The 26237-nt window shown below is 33.8% G+C and overlaps 2 protein-coding genes and 1 long non-coding RNA gene across 8 annotated transcripts in view; 1 reads left to right on the top strand and 2 right to left on the bottom strand.

Moving 5' to 3' along the window:
- Window positions 1-4137: 4137 nt before the first annotated feature.
- The window catches only part of LOC149477329 (uncharacterized), a 36730-nt gene continuing 14630 nt past the window's right edge, over window positions 4138-26237 (top strand). For all 6 annotated transcript variants that reach the window (XM_089710792.1, XM_089710791.1, XM_089710790.1 and 3 more), the window contains exons 1-5: window positions 4138-4289; window positions 18894-18953; window positions 19396-19551; window positions 25112-25225; window positions 25520-25666. In XM_089710792.1, the coding sequence (XP_089566918.1) occupies window positions 4229-4289; window positions 18894-18953; window positions 19396-19551; window positions 25112-25225; window positions 25520-25666 (538 nt within the window). In that variant the 5' untranslated portion in view covers window positions 4138-4228. The remainder of the gene's footprint in view (window positions 4290-18893; window positions 18954-19395; window positions 19552-25111; window positions 25226-25519; window positions 25667-26237) is intronic.
- Window positions 8938-10611, bottom strand: LOC149477331 (uncharacterized). The gene is made up of 3 exons (XR_016317621.1): window positions 10231-10611; window positions 10043-10104; window positions 8938-9968 (listed from the first exon to the last, which is right to left on the bottom strand). It is a non-coding gene; the product is annotated as an uncharacterized LOC149477331 (long non-coding RNA).
- On the bottom strand, window positions 22586-24890 carry LOC149477330 (uncharacterized). Its single transcript, XM_089710816.1, has one exon. It carries the CDS (start codon window positions 24708-24710, stop codon window positions 23949-23951), a length of 762 nt encoding a protein of 253 aa, XP_089566942.1. The 5' UTR covers window positions 24711-24890; the 3' UTR covers window positions 22586-23948.

The raw sequence follows: 26237 nt of genomic DNA, 5'->3' as shown, positions 1-26237 counted from the left end.
TTCTTTTATATAAACAAAATATTCCGTATGAAAAGTCTGTGAAAATGTGACATTTCAAAATGGCGGCACGTAGTTCCAGTTTTTGCCACCGGGTCAGATAAGTTTGTGGCACTGTAAACGTCTTTGGTACGACAAGAACCATTCATTTATAAAAAATGTCAAATGCTACTGCGAGTGACATCTATCGACAAAATTGGGAACAGAGAAACGAATTACGTTGTTTACTAACTATGGCGATTGTCCAGTGTCCACTTGAGCACAGACTAATAATAATATACTACGTACTTGAGTATTAAATTGGTCCATGGTAGAGCATAGGTCTTATCGTTTGATCTATACTAATTTCACCTGTATGTTTGTATGTAACCGATTCCTTTAGGCTTATTGATCCTTGCTACTTATGTGTACAGAGTTTGAATCAAATCAGGCCGTTTAAAGGTCAAAATCGCGTATAAAGGAGTTGGTTAGTTACATACTATGGTTACATACAAACATACAGGAGAACGAATGCATGCAAATCCTTTATTGCTATAGAAACAAAAAAACATTTAGTATTCAAAGCATTTAAAAAAAAGCAAAAGGCGGCCTTATCGCTAGGTAACGATCGCAACCAAGCAACCTTTAATGTATAGGAAAGAAAGGTTAAGCTAATAAAGGCATGTTCAATACATAATATTGCTCTCATGCAATGTGAATAAATGACAAACAAACAGACTCGCATTAACATTGATATGGATTCCTCGCAAAAGGTTCACATTCACTCCTTCAGCAATTATTTTATAGCGTGTTGTAGTTAAGAACTAGATGGCGCCCTAGTTGTAAAGTTGTTTTGTATTGCCCCTAATAATTTATTCAACCAAAGAACACATTAGTCACATCAGACTATTATATTCATATAAGTATGTAAGTGATTATTATGTTTGAATTATTAATTTGTATTAGTTATAAGCGACTCAGTGACATCATCATTTTGCGATAAAGCTTGCTAAATAAATATAAACAATTAGCGGTCCGCCCCGGCTTCACCCGTGGTACATATTTACGTTTTCTCTACATGAAACCATCCGCGTACTTCAAGGAATATAATAAAAAAAGAATTATCGAAATCGGTTCAGCCGTTCACACGTGATGCCGTGACAACGCGAAACGGGTTTCATTTTTATATAGGTACATATTATATAGATTAAATAAATAACAAGTGAAACGAAAAGCTTCCACTTGCGAAGCATCATTCAGAGGAATTTTTAGCCGACTTAAAAAAAGAGAGAGGATCTCAATTGTATTGTGTTAGTTAGCTCTGGTTTTTCAACTGGGTGTTTCCATGATTCCTTTTTTATTTGAGGGCTAGTTCCTCCCGTATGGTCCCGTTTTTTTTCAAAATGAGGACGGTTTTGTTAAGTTTGAATATTATTTTAAGATTAAGTATTTTGGTTACTTATAGATAATTATGTATGTTAAGACCGCAAACACTCATTGAGCGAAAAAATGCTCGTGACATCACATTGTGGTCACAGAAAAGAGCCACAACGCAGTTTGTGTTTAATGGGACTGTATGTGTACCTTCTTAGGAGGCCCGTGTCCTAGCAGTGAGACGTATATGGGCTGATGAAGATTGCATACAGAGCATTTTCATAGCGGCATAGTTTCATGGTGGTATATACCTGGCAAATGTCAGGTTTCCCATTGGATAAATTGAAAAAGCGAGGATAAACAAAACGGATATAAAGAGATAGAAGGCACCGGAATTTGAGGCCACGATAGTCATGGGAACATCCTCGGTCGGCAGACGTTTATTATGAAATTCCTTATCAGGAGTGACGCATTGCTAGCGCCATATTATATTGGAGTGTAATCACTATAGTCCTTTATTAGCCAATTATTATCTGCATACATGACGAATGTTTCGTTGTTTATCGAAATTACAGTTAAATGAAACACATACGCCATGCGTATTCGAAAACATTTTGCTTTCTAAATCGCGTATTTTCATGATATTTTTATTTAAATTATCTTTTCTCTGAGCTTTCGAATTGACTACAAAATAATATATGACCCACATTTTTACACGGTATTAGCCCCTCTAAAAGATAATACACATGTAACTACAAATAAATTGAAAAATCGTTTCTTTTTATTATGCTGGTCTGCTCTCAAACCCACGACTTTTTTACATCGCCATACAAATTATTATCTGCAGTTCTGGAGATACCTTCAAAGTTTAAAGATCGAGCAATTATTATTTAAGTAAATAAATATTTGCAATATGTACCTACCAATCAGAAGATAAAATACGTTATTTAATAACACCTACATATTATAATATGTAGTTAATATCTAAGTTTTGTTATTATTAATTACTACATAATCGCTCGCGGCTTCGCCCGCTTTGTCTAAAACCTAATAAATTATACATACTAAAACTTTCCTCTTAAATCACTCACGCATCAAAATCCGTTGCGTAGATTTAAAGATTTAAGCATACAAAGAGACATAGGGACAGAAAAAGCGACTTTGTATTATATTATGTTACTATGTAGTAATTTTAACCGATATAATGCTGAATTACATAAAAGTAAATTTGATTTTAGAATCTGAATTTTTTTTTTATTTAATTAATTTTTATTAAGAAATTTAATTAAGTTTTATGAAAAAAAGGAGAGTTATTAATTAACTACTTAGGAATGAGTAAAAAATTATGAAAAGTTGGTACTTACGACAATTTAAAATATGTACAGTTTACTTTTTTTTAAATCGTTCTGCGAAATGTCAAACGAATATAGGTTTGCGCAGAGTCTAAATAACCAGAGACACGTAAATCACTGACAGACTATAATTAACCGTCTCGTACATTTTGTAGACAATTTTAGAAAATTCCCATACGAAGTGACGCGCGTCGCATATAAATATTCTTTATCTTGAAACGTGGCGCGGCATCTTTGTCGTGTTATTTTCGCGTTATCGCTTTTAATACGGGGATGTTTTCGGAATTTCAAGTTAAATTTTAAAATATTCACTAATCTGGCTTTATTCTTACGATGCATGCCTATCTCGGGTTCTCGATCGCCGCGTGGGACGCTATCAAAGGCTCCGCGCTCTTTATCATTTAAAACTAACGATACGGATCCGATACGACTATTTTAAACACATTTTATTACCTAATCAAACTTTTTTTTATTTGTGAATAACACGTTTTTTAATCTTTGCTTAATAAATATTTAACTTAATTATTATTTAGTTCGTTCGATTCTTTTTGTTAAATTATTGGCAAATAAATTTATTTGCAAAACTTTACAATGTCGTACAGCTTAAACGGAGGCTTAACTTTAGTGCGCTTTTTACGACTACAGTTCTTGTTCTGTTTGGAATGTATCCGTTTAAATTTAGAATTCGCATTTTCAAATCTTTGTCGTTTTAAAGTTTCCAGTCTGTTGCTAACTGTGGATTTTTACTTTTTTAAAAAGTTTGAATCTGCTTCCAGCCAGAGCCCGCCAAAAATAATAAAAAAGAGTTTTGGAAAGCTTTTAGAAGCGCGATCGGTTTTCAAGAATTGAGGGTATAAATAAATAATGAGCTTTATTTACCGCGGCGATGACCGGTTAGACTTTTAGAAAGCAAAAATGTATATTTTATACACGAAATTATATATTATAAGCATATCTACCTAGTATAAAAAAATTAAAAAGTTAACACTAAACTTTTTAAATTTAATTCTTGAATGTATGTATCTAGTTAACTAAAAAAGTAAAATTTTTGAAAAATCGAATGTAATTCATCGTTCATCGTAAAAACATTGTTCGACAAAAAATTAAGTGAAAATAATAAAATAAAGTGCGTGTGCAATCAATTGATCGCTCGAAAGTAAACATGCGTTCTAATTGACAATATTATTATTGAAGTCACATCGGGGGTCATTCATAGTGATCCCGCCCCATCAGTATTTTTGATTACAGATCCACAACGCATTACATGAGTTTCGAACTATTAACTTTATCATAATTATAGCGTACAGCTTTGCAAACTTACATACAGCTGAACAAAAACGTGTCGTACGAAAATAGCCCATCGCACCCTCAACTTTAGAGCGAATGTTCCGAAAACGGAAGCAGCACAGCTTTGCGTATTTGATCAGTATAATTGTAAGCAAAGTAGGATCAGTAGTGAGAAAGCCGTGGTGGGAGGTGGACGTGCTGCAGGATTTATTGTGTTGTGTGTTAAAGGATTGTGTGAAATGAAGTGGTTTCTTGCAGTCGGCCTGTTCCTTGGCTGCGCGGAGCTTAGCCTGAGCAGCGGTAAGTCTACCCACTTGTGTGACAAACAAACACACAATTATAAAATAATTTCATATAATTACCTGTATTACATTCAATTGTGTGTAATTGATAGTTATTAGAATCGATTTGTTTTAATTTATTAACGGTTTATCGATGCTGGACTTAGTTGGGAAGCATTTAGTAAATATATAATGATGGAGTAAGTAATTTTCAATACAAACTTTAAAGCTTTTATCATATACATTTTAAACTATTCAAATTATAAAATTAAAATTATTACATTTAATTAAACTGAAAAGCGAACAACGATAACAATAGAATTAAACAGAATGATAAATACCTACTTACCACAAAAAATGGTACATACATTCAAATAGGAAATTCCCGCAGTTCAGAAAGTTTTGCAAAAGCTCATTGAGGTCGAAGATTAGCCACAGCCCACAAGTATGTAAATGTTTTCAGTTTGACCGCCTCCGTGGTACAGTGGTTGACGCGTCAGCGTAATACCGAGAGGTCCTGGGTTCGATTCCCGGTGGAGACGAAGAAAAAAAAATGTCTCGGTCTGGCAGGACACAGAAGGCTTGTGATACCTACTTGTCCCTAAAGAAAATCGATCAGTGAAACAGATGTATAATGCATCTGCCCCTTACCCCACTAGGGGACATGGGACTTGACTTTATTTAAATGTTATTTAAAACCTAGAAAATACAGCTACATCTACTTTCTCGAATCATTAATTATTAATCATGCTAATTTTATAAGGATGTTTGTTTGCAATAACGTCTCAAATGAACCGGTCTTTGTGATACATAAGTGACAGTTTTTTGTGTTCGTGGAAATGGGAGTATATGGAAATTTTTACAATAACAACAAAATAAAAACCAATAGATGTTTATTTAAAAAATTATACTGCAGAATATAAAATTGGTTGGTTCCAGTAACTTAAATCCATTTCATTTATCTAATCCATATTATTTATCATTAAAATAATATCAAAGAATTAAATTAATAAAACTTATTCCAAAAAATCTAAAGCTTATAAAATACCTTTTATGTATGTAGTTACTACATATAAATATTAAGGTACTAGCTTCCGCCCGAGGCTTCGCCCCGTGGTGTTTTGATAAAAGGTAGCCTATGTTCTTTCTCAGGGTCTAAAGATTGCCTGTGCAAATTTCATCAAAATCGGTTGAGAGGTTTAAGCGGGAAAGCGTAACAGACAGGCAGACAGACAGACAGAGTTACTTTCGCATTTATAGTATTATAGTAGGGATTGTATCGCTAAAAGTTTGTACCAAGTATCAAATATCTTAACTTGACGGCAGTCACTTATATGATAGGTTTATTTCCTTTCATTTTGCGAAGCGCTTTCTGCTGCAGTTATCGACTAAGCATTACTATCACTAAATGCCATAATATACTGAATAGCTTTTCAGCCAAAATCGCTTTCAAATTGTCAGAACTAGAGCAAATTTAAATGGGACCACACGGGAGGTACTATAGTCTTCAAATATACACCACAACACGACTATTTTTTTATAATTAGCCTAGCGATCCGCTCCGGCTTCGCCGGTGGTACATTTTCTCTCCATAAGAACCATCCTCGTACTTCAAGGAATATAATAAAAAAAGAAATAACGAAATCGGTATACATTTTCTTGAGATTTGTGCTTACCAACACATTCAGCTATTCATTTTTATTATATAAAAATAGAGATTAGCTGTGAGATTAGCATCCCTAAGGGCATTATTTCGATAAATATATAATAACTTTTTTTAAAACAATCTCGGAGTTTAGCATGGTCTGGATTTTATGCACATCACTGGACAAATGTAGAACCACAGAACGTCAGACTTAAAATCCGTCAGTAATATAAAAACATACACTAATCAGTATAGGTAGTAGAACCCACTTTAACAATACCTCATTTTGTTTTAAGTTTCTTCCGTCTCTCTCCTAAATCGTTCTAAAATGCAACATTCGGTCCTTAAATTGTAAAATTTTAATGGACTATATTAAATTGCCTTGACTTTATTTGGTTTGCTGAAATGCTATATCGAAACCAATATATTTTATACCGTCGCGTCGCGTTGAGGGTAGAATGCTGTTACTAAATTGGCAAAAGTACTGACACAAGCAATGTACATGACACCCAACTAGATCTGGGATAGTTGATGAAACCAAGCATTTTAGTGCAAAGAAGAACATGTTCACTTATTTTCTGTGTAGAAATTGCATTCTAAACTTCTGGTAAATAATCCCTGTATAATATTTAACGATACAAAAACGCCTTTTCAAAAATGTATAGTTGAAGAAATAAATGACTGTGAACCACTGTACCAGTTAATGTTTTAGAAAAGTTTCCTTATGAAATATATAAAAATTAGATTTAATTATTGGACAGTGCTCTTATGAAACATTTGTACGGAATACCAAATCTACAAGCGATTGCTGTTACTTCATCTCTTAAGGTATTTGAAAACATAAGGCATCATCTTCATCATCACTAAAATAGGGTGTATTGATTTTCAATTTATTCCAATTCTAAAAATTCTGCTAGACACGTAAATTTTGATTCTAATTAAAATTAGATTAGGATTGCACTAAACCATCTACAAATAGGTAAATAATATAATTATTATGTAAATAACTGGTCGTGACCGTCAAATATCTACATGGGACTACCCCAAGTAAATGTAAATAAATATTGTAAAAACAATCACGGAACATGCTCTGCTAATTGCATTTTTGCGTGTTATAGGACTTTAATCGACGTAATTGTTTAATAAGAGTTTATGAATATTTTAATTGCAATCCTGCGGTCAAGATAACCTTGAGTACCTAAGTCAAATAAAGTTTTAGGAATTAGAGATGTTAAGATGCAATTTGATATTCGTAAAATTATAGCCTAGCAGACATTTTGGATGCATCGCGCTTGGCGTAAATATGGACCAGGAGAATTATATAAATTAATAAAAACTTTCTGCGGCAGATAAACTTTTGAGGTGGAACATAAAGAAAGATAATCAGCAGGGCTATAATATATATATAATTTTTAAAGAATAGAAAAAAATGGATCACCTGGTGGGATTAGAATAGGCTTATTCGTATGCTATGGGTGTACGGTTGATATGGGTGCATACATGATGATACATTCATACATTACATTATTCATTCATAATTAAATTATTCTTCCTTTATTTTAATTCAATTAGTCTTCCTGAAGTCTTTCTAGGTATGTACCTGGTAAAAATCAAGACGTACTTAATCGATAGTTTGAGAACAATTAACAATAGGTTATTTTAATTAAAGTTAAGAAAATATGTCCACCATTACCATGTATTGCATGATTTAATCATACATTGCCGGTTATACAAATTAGAATGACAAACTAAACATAATAATATAACTAGATAAATAGTGTAATTATGGGGTTTCAATTAAGGAACAACAATAGGGCCATTAACTGTGGGAAACAAAGTTTTCCTTGAGGGCATTGTCTATGGATAGAGTACTTTCTTCAGTCATAGATAATTTAGTGTCATCACAACATGACATGTCATTATTTAATTAAATTCTCATATTAACGCTGATTGCGAAGATTGTCATGTCAATTAAAAGAATAATCACCGTATTATACGAGATTTTAACCTTTTTATTAGAATACGTGACAATTAAACAGGAGCTCCTGTATAATTATCACGTATGGAAAAATAGGCTATTTTTGCTATTATTTATTGACTTCGCTCGCTGTAAAGTCTGCGAAACGTCGGGCTTATAGTATAATGTGTAAATTGCGTTTAAAATCCATTAACGTGTTTTATTTCTAAGTTAAAATAATTTTCCTCATTTCTATTAGATATTTGTGTCTGTAAAAACGAAAACCTAGTAGTGGATGGACACGTTTGCTCATTTTCCTCCTCTTATTCTATAAAAGGACTGCAATATGTAATGAATTATACTGAATGCATCCAGTGGCGGATTTATAGATTTGCCGCCCGTAGGCTATTCAATTTTTGCCGCCTCTAAATTTTTATATCTTAGTCCACAATCATATCAATTTTCTATTAATAAAATTTCAACTTTATAATTTGTGCTCCATCATCCTCGTTACATCAATTTTTCCCATGTAGTTATTATTATTGAGAAGTAATGTACCGTGTTAGATCCTTGATTATTTTTACAACAAAGAATTATCAAAAAACATTATTTTAAGGAAAACATATCTCAATCGTATACCACATGCATGCCTTAAGACGATACACAAAAATAAATCCACTGCTTGGCGGGCGGAGTCTAATAGTTCGCTATCGCGAACGCGGGTGTGCGCGAAGTCATTCTTGCAAACTCGCCGCGCTGCCGCTGGCCGACTCGGGACAAACATGTATGGAGTCGTCATACAGTTATAATATTGTTATACTTACATTTATTTAATTGTTGATTTATTGGTTTTATTTTCTTGCTTATAAACAAATAATCTTCTTTTTAACAACTACTTAGACATTATTAATAATTATTATTATTTCGTAATGTTTACTTTATTACAAAATAATACAGGTTATAAATAATCTTTAAAATAACAAAAAATATTGTTACTCTGAAAAAATGAAATGGTACTCAATAACGCGGACTACTGAATTGATTTAGATACAATTTGATGCTGACGTAGATATTACATCATACCCAGAAATGAAAGGTACTATTTCTAAAAGAAGTTATAAACCCTAATTCTTCTCAGTCAAAGTCAAGAGTGGAAGATATCACTAATACAGTAAAACTGATGCGAAACTTTGGATGTTAATTTGTATATTTTTTTGTTAGTTGTTACTTAATCACGTCAAGACTACATTACCAATTTTGATAAAATATAGCTAATTGCCTGGATTTACACATAGGATACTTTTTATCCGAACTGAACACTTCTGTGGGATAAAACAGGATTCACGATATAACCTAATTCCACGCGGGCAAAGCCGCGGTCGGAATGATATTTTTTTAAATAAAAAAATTGTTTAAAAAAAACACAAAATATATTGACGCATGTATTTATTTTTTGCACTCTATTATAATTGTAATTATTCATTACAAATAATCAAAATAAAATAGCCAGAACAAAGTTAGGCCCTGGTAGGGTAGGTAGGCAGGTACAGCAATGTGAGACGAACACTGTCTTATTTATACCAATAATAATGTATTATAAACATTAAATTAAGTTTACAACAAAAATACATAATATTAGCTAATGTGAAAACGAATCAACCAATCATCCCACAACAATGAAATGTGCACACAAATATTCATCCAAATCGGTTCATGTGATTAGGAGGAGTGACTGCAGCGCCATCTTCCGGGCCCAATTGTGTTTCCAGATCACCCAGGAACTCAATTTAATATACTTACACAAAATTTTTCGAAATGAAAACTCACATTACTATGTAAATATGAATATAAACCTGTTTTAGTACTAAGCAATTTCCCGCACAGGTGTAGTAAGTATAAATGAAATAAATATCAACATCAAATTCTTTATACAACATACTTATCTACCACCTACTAAGAAATGTAATTCTTGAAATTTTTTCGTATTTTTTTTAAATATAATACTACTCCAATGAGCTCCTGTTCCATATTACGTCCACCATACTTCCACTAAGTTCACCATGATTTTTTATTTCTTTGCACTTTGTTGCTTTTTGCTAAAAATGGAATCATGCGATAAAAAAAGTAGAGCGTTGATAACATACATTTTTGACTGAATAAAGGTACTTACGAAGGAGTGGGTTCACATTGTGAACAATCAGTGGGTTTATTTTCCTTCTGGATTCCGGATTTCTGAAAAGATTATCTATGCTATAAATGAAAAAATCTTACAAATTCGTTATGTACTTAAAACAGGGGTACATATCAAACATCGTCTATAATACAATTATCATCAAATTTAAAATAAAACCAACTTACTTCATTAATTTGTTCCAATTGTAAGCATTCTTTTTCCTCCAACCTTTATGTTTCTTCTTCTTATTTTCTTTATTGTCCCCATTTGTCTCATTTTGTCTTATCGTGTTGTCACCCTTTGTTACGATTGCGCGAGCGACACAAGTTCCCCGTGTGACGGCCGTAGCGGGAATGACTCGTGCAGCGATCGGGGTAGGAAGGTACAGGGCGGCTCTCGCTATATTGGCTGGTCTCGCGCTAATTTCAAGTATTTCTTGTTTATTTCAAAACCATCGCATATTTCAAAATTCTAAATCGGTAGACGTATAGGTTGTATATTTTATAGTTAATATACAAAAAGTCGTAACTTTACGTTTGTTATTTTGAAGATGCCAGAGATTAAAAAAAAATAACAATGGCAACTTTGTATTTTTTTTCTATCGAGAAAATATCATGGAATCATGTTTCTAAAACGGTAGACGTATTGTGTTACTATTGAACTTTCTTGTCAAGAATTTTCATCACGACAACTTTAATAATATAAAAATTACGAAGGTTTAAAAAGGGCCGTAAATGTTAGAAAAATTAATTCATCACCTTAAGTGCGAAGCGCGTAGTAGGTAGGTATGCTCTACTCTTGCCTAAAAATCTAAATCCGATGTTTTCTCACATTAAACCGTAGGTACCTAACAAATATGATGTACATGAATATTATTTAAAAAGCAACTTATCGGAAAGAAAAATGATCGCTGAGCTTATAAAAATTATTTTTTCGGTTATGATTAATTATTTTTTATTTAAAAGGAAATAATTTTAATGCCATATCGTATGGATTTTGGATGATCGTGTTTACAGTAAACACGATAAGTACCTAACTTTCGAAAAAATAATTTTTTCACTTCAATTTTTTTTAATATATGTACTTGTTTAACTGGATAGAAGCCGTTGAATAAAAAATTGCAGCTGAGTATTGTTTTATCTTATTATAATTAATCCATCAGTCCTCGGAATCACAGACACAATAGAAAATCTATTGTGTCGCGCCCCGATCGGGGCTTACGGTGGTCAATGGGTTAATTCATTCCGATTGGCATTTTCTGAAAAAGTTGGCTTTGCGAAAAAGTTATCTGTTATCAAATCTACTGATGTAAATAATTCGTGTACGACATGAGGTGCTTAAGGCCTGCTCATTTGGATTTTCCAAACATATTCTTACTGCAAATAAAATAATTAACTAATAAAATGTATCAATTTTCTAATGAGGAAATTGTCTCACTTCATATTTTGTGGAGGGAATTTTTTTATTGTCAAGTCACAGTCGTTCAACTATCAGTTATTTGATTAATATGATCTCTATAAGATATTGGACAAGTTTTTTATTTAATAAAAATTAGTCAATTTTGATCAGTATTTTTATTAGACTATCGATATTACTTATATCGATTGAATTGGGTAAGCAGATCTCATAATTATTAGGTACACGGAGAAAAAATTATAGCAGTTATCACTTATCAGTGAAGAATATAATATGTAAAAATTACTAAATTTCGATTATAATATCGAATCGCGATATTCTAAAAGTTCATAATCATTAATGTATAATAAATAATAAATTTATGAACTAAATTTGCCGCCCCTTAAAATTTGCCGCCCTAGGCTCCAGCCTACTCAGCCTGCTGGTAAATCCGCCACTGAATGCATCCACTTATATTATTATTACTCTGATAATAATAAATTAAGTACTGGATATTACATTTTAAAGTCACAAAAACGAAGAGGAATAGAAAAGCAATGAATTTCCAGATTATGATAACGGATAAAGCAGTATATTGTTTCTATTGATATAATTTTTAACTGAAATATCATGTCAATGTCGATCATATTCAGGAAAACCAGAGTAAAGATGGAAAAGAGCAACTATATGGAGTTTCTTGCCGGTTCTTCTCCGTAGATACTGCTTTCCGAATCGGTGGTAAATGTTAAAATATGTAATGACGTTTCAAAAACTAACATTCAAAATGTAAAATCTCCTCCTCAAGCTTACACGAAAACTGTTATCAATTCAATAATTGGAAGATGTTATTTGTCTTGATTTCTTCATAGACTTTTATCGTTACCTCTGCTTTGCAAAAATTCATGAAACTAGCTGTGCAACGTGGCTTTGGCTTTGGTAAACTGTCGAAGATTGGTCGTACCAACTCAAAAACCTTTGTGGGCTTATGCACAAAACTGCTGAAGATCATCGCATGATCAAATGTTTACGATTCGACATATAAAGGACATGCAGAAAAACGTTACATTTTTATATATTATACATATGTAGGAAAGGGCCGTCGTTTTCAACCTCTTCTTAGGGTATAACTGTCGGTGTCCCAATCTTAATCTATACTAATATCTTTGTATATATGTAGTATATTATTATTAGTCTGTGCTAATATTATAAAGCTGAAGAGTTTATTTGTTTGTTTGAACGCGCTAATCTCAGGAACTACTGGTCTGATTTGATAAATTCTTTCTGTGTTAGATAGCCCATTTATCGAGTAAGGCTATAGGCTATATTATAATATCATCACGCTTATAGGTACGAGTGAAACCGTGGAGCACAGCTAGTTATTAATAATTATACCCTACTATAGTTCATCGCCGCCATCATCGAAAATCTGTTTAGGAAGTTCGAACAGTAGCGTAACAGTGACATCACACGAATACGTGACCTTTGATAACGAGTGACGTAGCCCACACTTGTGCTTCTGGATATCACGCCATACACTGTGGTACGTTATTTTATCCTGGAGATATCAAAGATATTTTAAATAAAAGGAAAAAATATTTTATTGCCATAATAAATATACCATGAAATGCCCTAACTTTCGAACTACTTAAACTGGTAATGAATTGTAAGAAGTTTTTTATTTATCTACTACCTACCTACCTAGTTACTAATTTATTTATAAAAATAGTGACACATACATTTATAAGTAATCTCGAAGTCAAGCATATCGCCACAAATGCGTATCCGAACAAAAGTGTCCAAAGATAAAAGCTGTATCAAAATAAAACCAGTTTTGTGTTTGCAAAATATGATAATGCGTTATTTATTTATCGAGTCGTATAGTTTAACAGTTATTAAGGAAAACCGTAAGAGAAATGCAAATAAACTGGAACGTTTACCTACATTGGTCAGGCGGATCCTACTTTACCGTTAGAAGTTCGAGCTTGCGCCTTGCATTACTGTTTTATGTAGGGTTGCCACTGACAACTTATAACGAATCTAGAGGTATACTAATCATATATCTGTGATACTAATCATAATACTAATATTATAAAGCTGAATTTTGTTTGTCTGAACGCCCTAATCGCAGAACTACTGGTCCCATTTGAAAAATTCCTCGTTGTGAGATAGCCCATTTATGGGAGATGGCTATGGAGTATTAATAGAAGTATAGTACCTGTAGTATCATCACGCTAAGACCAACAGGAGCGCAGCAATGCGGGTAAAACCGCGGGGCACAGTAGTACGAAATATACGAATCGCCAAATGTTGCTAAGCTTAAAACTCGAGATCGGCTCGATCAATTCGGATATTTTTTAACGTTTTTATTAAGGCACTAGCAAGGAGACAAAATATGAAAAGTTATACAACGTCTGCTGGGACAGATAGTGATCAATAAATGTAATATATTATTTAAATACTTAACAGACGTTTTATTCTTTGTCACTCATTTTTCCTCAGAATTGGAACCTTTTCGGTTTTCCTGATTAAAAATACACTGAAAAATAATTAGTGAACATCGGCACGACCATGACCATAGGGAAATTAAACATTCAGATTGTAACTTAAGATAAAACAGAATAAGTAAATAAGCGACACATCCTTGCAAATGTATACCCTACAGTAAAATATAAGGAAGATCATATTCAGAGAATTAAGAGACATGCGTTATTTTTCAATCGTCCATTTTGTACGGCTATGGTAGGGCTCAATTTATTCATAATATTTTAATAGTTTAGAATATTTAGTGCTGCCCTTTAGTGTTAAAATTTATTGCTATTTCTTCGCAAGAGCTTTCCTGAAATAAGAAATTAAAGACTTTCTGATTAAAAATGACTTTCCAATTCAAACTCAAACTCGGATATTTATTTATTCAATTAGACTTCTTCTGGAAGCACTTTTGAATCGTCATAACATATTTTTAACATTAATTATCACCGAATCTAATTGCATCTATTAATAGATGTTATAAATAAATCACAAAACAAATTAAGTAACTATAAGAAAATCAGACTCTACCATACATACATACACAATCGTATTTAGAGAATTTTTAGACACTGGAGCCAGCCCGCGTGACAATGTATCTCTTATCAGTAAGGTAGACTAAACATCGTAATGAAAATAATCTCTCCTTTCATTCACAGTGGAATCTTGTGTATAATTACAAGCGAATCCATTCATTTTTTCGCCGTAATAAACTTTTATACCAAGGTTTCTGTTTGATCTTTTCGTTGGTAAAATTAGATACGGAACTTAAAGAATAGCATTTCTTTCAATTCACAAGAAAAAATTATTAATGTTCAGCACAAGCCGTTTTTATCTATGTTTACGTCAATTATGAAATTACCCTGCGCATTCCGAGCGTTGTTTATATAATTAAAATATTATTCTATAAACATGTGAATACGATAGGAATAGTTTAACTGGAAATATTGTATGTGTACATGTTATTACGTGTATTTTATAACATCATTAGTGAACTTTCTACGTTTGACGCATTGAAATCTTATCAATAATGAGCTAATCCGGAGCATTCAATATTAAAACGGGGTACATTCATAAATCTGCTTTTAATAATTGTATTAAAAAATGCAAATAAATACATATATGAAAAATGACAAATTTATTCAAGTACCTACCTAACTATCAAAATTAGCACATTAAGGTACATTGGAGTACGTAGTACTATGATATACCTATTCATCGCTCTTCGCTTCGTCGTTAGAATAAAGAATTTCTCTATAGGAATATGATAATGGCAATACAGGCATACATAATAAAATAAAATACAGTTCCTGGTTTCGATTCAAGGTGGGACTGAAAAAACGCTTCGGTTTGGCAGAACATCATAAAGGTAATCGATCAGTGAAACATATACATAGGAGGACACGGAAATTCAGTTATCCCTTATACTTTTTTGCTTAGTCACTTGATCAACTTCGCTTGCATCACCACTTAGACGGCTTTTTTTTTGACAATATTAATTTATTATTTTAATTAAGTAATTATTTTAAGTGAAAACAACATTATTAACACATTTTCTCGAATAATTACACACAAGCGCAAATCTAACATAATATTCGTAATCTTACACTTTAACCTTATTAACGAGTAATATTAATTTACAAGTAAATCGATAACGGATGAAGTCATACGCCATTTGCTTGCCCTGTGCGTCATGTCCGGTGCTGCCAAGGGTTCAGTTCCGAGAAAAGAGGTTAATCCAGACATTGTTTTATCTATAACTATTTTTCGACCCCGGCTTCGCCCGCGTAGTCTACCAAAAACCCGCATAGTTCCCGTACCTGTGGAATTTTCGGGTCTACTATATCGTAATCCTAATCCAAGTGCCAGATTACATGAAAATCGGTTCAGCAATTTTTGCGTGAAGGAGTAACAAACAAACATACAATCTTTCGAATTGAAAATATTAGTACTTAGGACGTCTGTGAAACGTTTTTCTACTTTTCCTCGTAAATTTTGTAAAGGTGCGTTTTTTTAATTCCCAACAGTTTACAATCCTCCAAAATGTTGTTATTTCTCAAACATCTAAAGAAGATGTACCGTGCCACTAATATGTTTGCCTTCACTTAATAGAACGGCGTCTGTTAGTCTCGCCGCCAATTAATCAGTACGACAATTTTACTGACAATTGCGACCTAAAAATAGCCACTTTAAAATAGACGTTATGAGACGATAAGTGCTCTAAATTTGTGTTAAAAGTTTTCATGGAGAAATCCTTCAACTATTGATGTTTGCGTGTAAAATTCGCGAATATTATCCCAACTTTTTATCCCAGTTTTTCTGGTAGTATTACCAGTCCAGATTATTTATGTTACCAAACTACACATTATCGATATCATGCGTTTGGGTATAGGTATCTACTATTGCAATTTCTGCTAAAAATATAAACTTTAAAAAGGTACATAGGTACTCTGATTATGAAGAGGAATTTAGGAGATCTTTGGGCTATAGATTTCTAAATGAAAATATGTCTTATATCTTTAATTAAGTTTCAATTAATTAATCCTGCTTTACAAAAACATTGAACAATACTAATTAATAGAATAAAAGTTTTTAATTGTCTATAATAATATAAAGAACTAGTGGTCCGCTCCGGCTTCGCCCTGGCCTTGGTACCTACATGTTTACGTTTTTTTTTTCATAAGAACCATCCTCGTACTTCAAGGAATAGATTCCGCAGCGCACGCGATGGCAGAAATTTTATTAAGGAATTTTTTACACCTTGGGTTACATTATTGCATTTTTGGTAAGGATCTCTATTTTTTTTTTGAAAATGCAACATAGCCTATGTTGCTCAGTGAAGATGCAGCTTTCTAATGGTGAAAGAATTTTTGAAATAGGTCCATTAGTTTATGGGTGAAAACCATACATACATATGTATCTATGTACATATACATAATTACAAACGGACAAACCTTTCCTCTTTATAATATTAGTATAGAAGTATAGATAACTTATAGGTAACTACATATGTACCTACAGTTTATTATATATATTTTCACTCGTACGCCCTCGCAGTGCCTAGTCGCAGCTTTTATAGAAAAAGTATCGCAAGAGCTGTTGTAAAATTGTAGTTATGTTATTGACTAAAAATACATCAGTCAAAAGCCGAAATTTAATGTATTTTGGGGATTGCCCATCCCGCCCATCATATAAGCTGAGATGTGGCCTAAGATGAAACGCGCTTCCCTAGAAGGTACCTGTTCACTCTACGCTTGAACTTGGTTTATTTGAACAATTTATTAAAGTACATAATCATAACACTCATTTTAATTCATAAGCGCGTTGAATGAAGCGGTTATCGGCTCCTTATCTTTGACCCGACTTACTAGAATCGACGTTTATTTTCCGTATGTATGTGTGTGTTTACTACGAAACGCATAATGAGATTAATGCTTTATTATTATTGTTTGCACTTAACTGTTGGCTACGATAAAGAATTTACAGGATAATTTGCGTTATTAATCAAAATATTCAAATTTTCTAATAATATGAGTTTCTGCTTTTATCATGTCACTTTCCGAGATGATAATATTGTTAATTGGAACTTTATGTTAATTTGCTAATAACCGAATGAATAAATCAATAAAAAGTAAATAAATAAAACATTAAACATTCGTGGAATAATATTTTTTGTTTTGATATAGTAAAAATACTGAACCTGTTACCTGACTAATAAAAATCGCACACAAATGAAATTTTTGCAGCCATAAAAATCAAAAGAGGGTAGATTATAACGATTATTATTAAAATCATCAGGGGGAATATCAAGGCGCCATCATATATCTTAGTTTCTTAGCAGTATTATTTCCAGTGTGGAAAAGTGATGACACTCAAACTCAAACATTTATTTATTCAATAAGACTTCTTGTAGAAGCACTTTTGAATCTTCATATGTAGTTATACCAATTACCACCGATTGGCAAGAAGGGATGACATGAATGGAAAGCAGCTTCTACAGAGAAGAACCGGCAAGAAACTCCATAGTTGTTCTCTTTCTATATACTCTGTCATTATTCCACACTGCAATTAATACATGGTAACTGTTAAGTGATTTGTAACATTTCAACTATTTGGGTATTACAGCCAAAGCGATAACGCAGGGGCTAATTATCGAGACAATTGTTTCCCGCTATTAATAGAACTGCAATAATTGCGAAGGCTAAAGGGCAAATTGATGATCAGTCGCGCTCTGGACGTCGCCCGAAAAGTTATAGCTGGAGAGCCAGCGCATAAATGCAGTACTTGTATTAAGTTTAAAGATGCTAGATATAAAGATAATATAGTTTGCTTATAGCGTATAAATTTCAATGCACTTAGTGGAGTACACAGCGGTAAACATAATCATCAGACTAGATCTGAAAACACTGATAAATTGGCTCAATCTTTTCACTGAGATTCATCAATGAAATATATCGATAAATTTTAACACATTTAAGACTGTGCAAATTTGACGCAGAAATAGAGAATAATGCAAAGAAATATAATTAAAATTGTAATTATATAATTTGCAAGATGATTCGATGTCTGCGGTATAGGAAAATACTATAAAAACTGACTCAGTGTTAGACTTGCAGGAAGATATGAAACAATTAAATTTTTAAGTAAATTAAGTATTGCTCATAATAATATATTAAATACTAAGTAAAGAAATACATAGTGATCAAAAAACGAACGTTCTTTTGATGTACCTATTCGTAATGTTTAAAAATGTTATCCGCTCTTGGTCATTTTCCCGCCTTTTATTATCTATTGACACAGATAATAAAAGGCGGGAAAATGTCATCTTGACCGATTCCCTGAGCCGATTCCTATGTAAAAGCAATTTTAAATCCTCAAATTAATAATATTTAATTATTATATTTATGTCTTTAATTATTTGTTTCAGCCATAAGATGTAAACCAGGCGACAATGATAAATCATGTACGACAGAATCTTCAGAACAAGGTAACAGAGTAAATTAATTTGTACCTAACTATATCAATTTTTTAAGCTATTGCATAGCTTCTATCGCGGGCCTTGAGCGCGGGGACCGAATCCAGAAATTGCGTAACGAAAAACCTCACGCTCCCCACTCCAAAGGGGCGCGGAGGTGTGGCTTGAAAGCATAGCATGCAATAGCTTTACCGCGGCAGTCCCCGAGTGCTACACGTCTTTTTTTTATACCACATGGATTGGAGCGTCTTGAAATGTTATTTTTTCGCTTGTTTACTATGGATGTTTGACTGCCTAATCTTTTTATTCTTATTCTGAGTTTCTAGTTATTGGTTCTGTTTTTTATTATTTACCCTTTTTGTGTGATTTATTTTTGTTAGAGTTGCCAGCATCCCATTTTTCAACAATCATTTTATTACTTATGATTAATTTCACATAGAAACGTTTGTTTCAGAGTTAAAATCATCTGATTTAATAACATACATAGAGGTTGGGCCTGAGGTGGAATGTTTAGGGGGTAGTGAATGGGAGAGTAACTGCCACTTTTGCCGCTGCTCTGAGATGGGCCGGGCGGTCTGTAAACGGCAAGAAAACTGTCATATGGAATATGGTGAGTTTATTAAATACTAGCTTTCACCCCCGCGGCATCGCCCGCGCAGTCAAAGAAAAACCCGCATAGTTCCCGTTCCCGTGGGATTTCCGGGATAAACCCTATCCTATGTCCTTTCTCGGGTATCAAAATATCTCTATACCAAGTTTCATGCAAATTGATTCAGTAGTTACGGCGTGATTGGGTAACAGACAGACAGACAGAGTTACTTTCGCATTTATAATACCTATTAGTTTGGATATAGTCTACGTAGAAGCCCTTACTAGCTTGTCCCTACTTCGCAAAGGGATGATATAGCGATCTAAGGATAAAATAGTTTTTAATTTATAGTACTTACATGAGTTCGATAAAAAAGGATAAGCAGAGTATATTTTCTTTGCTAACTTATTTATTTATTTATTTATTTATAATACTTCATTGTACAAACATGAAAGGACAAAGCAGAAAAAAAAAAAGAACAAAATTACAAAGGCATCATTTGTACAAAAGGCGGCCTTATTGCTGAACAGCAATCTCTACCAGGCAACCTGGTAGGAAAGGAAATGTAAGAAGGTCGTGGGATAGCGCAAAATAAATGACTATAATTACAATTACATAATATAACAATACATTGCAAATAATGTAAAATAGACACATTTACACACATATTTATATAAACTAAATATTGCATATTATATACTTCAAAAATATGTAGGTACATACTAAAATACATACATAAAATATTACTAAAATACATATTGTACATACACATACATAATATTAAATACATACTAAACATACACATACATATTACAAAATACATACTATACACAAGCCATAGTACACAGATGATAAGACATTCAAAAACAATGGTTACAGTTACAGATGTCAGCAAGCAGAAACAGAAAGGTAGGGAAAAAGCTACAGTAAGGAAAGGTAGTGATCTTTTAATAGTGATTTAAAAGAGGAGAGCGTTTTAGCGCGTCTAACACTCTCAGGTAAAGCGTTCCAAAGTTGGATAGCACGAACAGTAAAAGAGTTGTTGAAAAAATTGGAATGGTGGATAGGAGTGCATAGTAATAACAGGTTGGAAGAACGAAGAGAGAGGGAATTGCTAGAGCTTAAATACTCAAAGTTGTCCTTTAAGTATTGCGGTGACTTAGGGCTAAATAGAATAGTGTACAGAAGATGCAGCAAATGAGTATCCCGGCGTTGGCGGATGGGGAGCCACTTTAATCTTTTCCTAAACTCAGAGACATGGTCAAATTTACGTAGTCCAAATATAAATCTGACACAGAAATTTTGAAGCTTCTCAAGGGTGTCCAGCTGATATTCACGAATATCAGGATAGCAGGAGTCAGAAAAATCAAGGAGAGGAAGGAGGAGGGATTGAGCTAACGCAGTTTTGGTTGAGATAGGAAGAAAGTTGCGTAAGCGCCGTAAGGAAAAAGCAGAAGAAAAAACCCTTTTTTTCACTTGTTTAATTTGCTCATCCCAGGAGAAAGTTTGGTCAAGAGTCAGGCCAAGATTTTTAACCTGCGTGCTGTACGGGATAAGTACACCATCAACGATGACGTTCGGAAAATTGGTCCAGTCGATTTTCGAGATTAATTGCCTACTTCCGAATATAATAGCCTGGGTTTTGAGAGGATTAACTGTTAAACCATGATTTTTGCTCCATCTGACAATTGCTGCAAGATCAGCGTTTACTTGGAAAATCGCTTCAGGAAGTTCAAGGAGTGAGGCGTGGTTATACAATTGAAAATCGTCTGCATACATATGGTAAGGTGACACAATGGAATTGGAAATGGAATTTATAAATATGGAAAAAAGGAGGGGAGACAAAACGCCACCTTGAGGAACACCAGCGGACACATTGCACCAAGTTGAGGAAAGTTCCTCAATTAGTACACGCTGACGACGTCCCTGTAAGTAGCTCCGTACCCAGTCAGCAGCCGAGAGAGATAAGTTAAGAGAGCGTAAAACAGCTAGCAGTACATCATGATCTACGCTATTGAATGCATTACTGAAGTCAATCAGCGTAAGTATGGTGAGCTTTTTGCTGTCGAAACCTCGGCGGATGTCGTCAGTAATTTTAATTAAGGCAGTGGTCGTGCTGTGCCCTGGTCGAAAACCAGACTGGAAAGGATTTAGGAGTTGGTTATGATTTAGGAAAATGCTTAGTTGTTCTTGAACCAACCGTTCAAGAACCTTGGATAGGAAAGGCAGGATAGCAATAGGGCGGAAATCAGATGGGGTCGCAGGATTCGGTTTTTTAGGAAGAGGAAGAATATGAGCATTTTTCCAATCACTAGGAAATTTTCCTGAAGAAATTGAAAAATTAAGGATATGGGTAATGATAGGATTAATGATGGGAAGGATTGGAATGATCATGCTTCGACCAACACAGTCACTACCAACAGCCTTCGAGGTAATTGACAACACGCTCTTCTTAACGCTACACTCAGAGAACCGACGGAATACGAAAGGAGGCGTAGTAGGGAGGGGTAAGGTATTAAGATGGGTTAAGGTGTTGGATTTTAAGTTAGGAAGGAAATCAGAAGTGGGATTGGAGAAGTGGGAAATAAGGTCGTTGACATGGACTGTACTAGGATAGGAAATGAGCGAGGATTTACCAAGACCAAGGGATCTAAGGAATTTCCACATTTTCGACGGGTCACCGTTGTCAATGGATTTGGAAAAGTGCTGACGTTGTGCATCCCTACATAAAGTATTGCAGCGATTTCGAATTATATTAAATTTTTCCCGATTGGTATCCGAGTTAGACAATTTTAATTTAGACTTTGCTCGCGCCTTCTTTCTTAACAGTTTTTTTAGATCATCTGTCATCCATGGAGCTGGTAAGTGCTTTAACTTAACAGGACGGAGCGGGGCATGCGCATCGTAAAGTTGAATAATCAGAGAATTAAAAAGAGACACTTTCTCATCGATATTATCGGCTGAAAAAATACCCGACCAATCAGTCTTACTTGCGTCTTCAGAAAGGCGCTCTGTGTTTATTTTAGCAAAATTACGATGCATGGAAATTTTTGGTTTTAACTTAGGGGGTTTTAAATTATACGAAAGGAAAATAAGGTCGTGTGAGGAAAACATGTCGGCCGAACACTGACCATGCTCGGTGACATGCTCTGGAGAGGAAACAATGACAAGATCGAGGAGAGATGGAATACAGTTAGGAGCGGTATGGGTAGCTTGTGAAGGAAGGATTTTCAGATTGAAAGAATCTACAATGGATGAAAGCCTTTTGCTGCGATGGTCACCCTTGAGTAAGCAAGTGTTAAAGTCTCCCAAAAAGATAATATGCTTATAAAGTGGTGAAAAGGATTCAAGGATGTGATCGAAGGACGGGAAATAATTAACTGTAAGGTTGGGGGAATAGAAGACACCAAGAAGGATTTTAGTATTCGAGGAAGTAATTTCGATAAGAAGATGTTCGGCCGCATCGCCAGGTGGGGGCTGAGGAGATAAACTAATAATGGAATAAGAAATTTGAGACCGCAAATATATAGCCACCCCGCCGCCTGCTCGGCCGATGCGATCATTTCTAATCAAATTAAATCCAGGAAGACTATACGAAGAGGAAGGGAGACAGGGTTTTAGCCAGGACTCAGAAACTAAAATTGCGTGAACAGGGTTGGAGTCGAAAGTAGCTAGGAGATCGGGATAGTGTGCCGGAATACTCTGCGCATTAATATGTACAATATTTAAGGTATTCTTAGCATTAGAAAAAAGGGAAGAAATGCAAGGAGTAGGAGAACAGGTTGTACTATGGAAGCTGTCATCTTCTGAGAAATCATTGCTTGAATTTAGGGAAATGAAACTTTCATTCTCTGTACTACAATTTAAATTCATAAATAATAAAATATAATATAATATATACTACGTATATATATTTAAATAACTAATAATAAGCAAATAAAAATATAATAAGAAATCTAACTCTCAAACATAACCTTTACCACCAGTTACATTCATATAAAATATAAAATAAAAATTACAACAAAAGCTAAAACAATTACTGTCTGTGCGAATTCAAATATGCTAGTATCCACGCAACTGATAATATTATAAAAGTGAAGTTTGACATTAAATATTAATTGACAAATGACAATAGCCAAAGTGCTGTTTACAATAATAAATTTACAATCGGGTATCTAGCATTTAAATGTAAGGGTAGTAATATTATTATGTATTAACTATAACAAAAGTAGGTACATAACAAGATAAGAATATACTAATTACTAAAATACAACCAAAAGCTCATATATGAAAATATAAAGAAGCATAGCAAATTAAGGGAAGAGATATTAACATAGTGAGAACTCCAAGAAACTGAATTAAATAGCTAAATCATTTCTGGGCAAGATATACAATAGAAATAAACATGCATTGAATGCTTACTTAACTTTGCCGAACCTCTTGGGCCTTACATTTGAAACCGGCTTCGATTGATTGGCTTGTGGCAAATTTGTGGCTGTTGAAGCTGAACCCCCGGCAGCTGAAGGAATGGTTTCAAGATCTGCCATTGTTGTAATCTTATGTCTTGAGCCATCTGGAGCTTGAACAATGATGTAACCATCTTTGGACCAACAATTGGCTACACCGAAGCGGGTTCTTGCAGAGATGAAAACATCATGTCTTTCCTTAATAAGAAATTCTGACAGTGTGTATCCAGTGCCCTTCAGAGAGGTCTTTGAAAACCAAATGGTGTCTCTTAAAGCAACATCTTTAAATTTAATAATAATGGGCCTGGGCTTATCAGACTTCATTGAACCCAAACGATGACACCGGGAAATAGCTTCCTGATTAAACTGAGATACTTTTAAGTTATCCACCACTACTTTGGCAACTAAATTCGCAGGATTTTCTTTTGAGGTTTCTGGTATTCCATGTAATAACAACATTTTCCTCCGACTTCTTATCTCCCATTTGATATACTCATTTGAGAGGAACTCAATTTGCAATTGCAAAGTATGCAGAGAAGATACAACAAAAGAGCGGAAGGTGTTAAACTCCGCTGCTAATTTTGAAGTGGGGCTGGTAGAAGCAGGTTGGGAATTGTTGGTGTTATTAACATTGTGCAGGTCACGCTGGAATTCAGCCATTTTAGCATTGAACATCGCTGCCATGTCTGTCATAGATTGTTTGACAGATTCCATTGTGTGGTTCCAAAAGTGAAGTAATAGTTCTAGTGTGTAATTGTTGGATATTAATATATGGAGATTTAACTGGTAGGTGAAGGTGCAAAATTAACACATACAGGTAAATTAAAACTATGTGTTTGTATGTAAAATTGAATTTTAAATATAACAGCTTACTAAAAAACGTGTGTCTCTTTTTGCTCCTACCCTCGAAAAAAAAACCTTACCTCGAAAAAAACTTAGTTAAATTACCTTTAACTTCTCTCTTGTCTTCAAGTTACCATAAATCATTTTAAATGTCTTGGTATCTATTTTTTTTGTACAAGAGAAACTTACGCTCTTTCGTTTTTAATTATGCATTATGCAAAAATTATGATGTTATTTGAATAAAACTAATATTCCAAGTCTTAAAATTTCAGATGAGCCATTACGGTGCAAACCACATACAACATTCAAAAGAGCCTGCGGCACGTGCATGTGCCTTGAAAATGGTGTCGGGCTTTGCTCGATGAAAGAATGTGTGAAAATATCGAGTAAGTTTTACCTAATATAGCTTTAATAATAAATTATTAATTAATAGATTCTTTACAACAACCTTAACCACTAGAATCACAATAACGCTTAAAAATTGTCCAAAGTAAAACTCTGCCTTCGCGTGTATTAAGAAGAGTTTTCTAATGCACAACGTTGCTCAGACATTTTTTGACGACCTCTTAAGTGAAATCGTGTGACTAATATACTCTACTTGTAAATAGTATAACCCTTTCCAATACCCTTACTACAGTTTAATAAAACATATTGATAGATTCCTATAAACAATATTACAGGAACACCAATAATAACAAAATCCAAGGAAGCATTCGGAAAGGAATGCTTACCCGGAACAATGTGGATGAGCCGATGCAATGACTGCAAGTGTTCAGAGAATGGATACCCAAGGTGTTCACACAATGACTGTCCGGGACAAGAAAATGGTAAGTTTTATACCAATTATTTAAAACTAACTGTCCTCCGTGATTTCACCCGCGTGGCTCCGCTTTTCTTGGTCTCAGCGTGATGATAATATTATGAAGCCTATATCTTTCCTCGATAAATGAGCTATCCAACACCGAAAGAATTTTTCAAATTAGACCAGTAGTTCTTAAGATTAGTGCGATCAAACAGACCAACAAACTATTCAGCTTTATAATATTAGTATAGATATAGAATGAGTTTACATTGAAGCACAAAATTATCCGGGGCAAGAAAATTGGAAAATTGTCTTTTAATTGCAGATTGGACTTCGATTTTAGTACCTACTTATAGGCTTCAGGTATACATATTTTTGATTATTATTGTCCAATCGAATTGTCCAATTGTACTCAAACGAATTTGAACACATTTTAATTTGCAATATATACTTTAATATTATAAAGCTGTATAGTTTTTTGTTTGAACGCGCTAATCTTGGGAACTACTGGTCCGATTTGTAAAATTATTTCGGTGTTAGATAGCCCATTTATCGAGGGAGGCTATAGGCTATATATTATCAGTACTAGAGCGGAG

The sequence above is a fragment of the Colias philodice genome, chromosome 25 (assembly GCF_061535455.1).
Source record: "Colias philodice isolate Cphi_HAF_F1 chromosome 25, ilColPhil1 Martin Lab GWU primary, whole genome shotgun sequence".
NCBI classification, from domain to species: domain Eukaryota; kingdom Metazoa; phylum Arthropoda; class Insecta; order Lepidoptera; family Pieridae; genus Colias; species Colias philodice.
The sequence above is the reverse complement of the archived record's forward strand: the minus strand, read 5'-3'. Positions and strand labels throughout refer to the sequence as shown.

Coding starts and splice junctions, on each gene's coding strand:
- LOC149477330 (XM_089710816.1), bottom strand. CDS start 24,710: ATGGAATCTGTCAAACAATCTATGACAGACATGGCAGCGATGTTCAAT.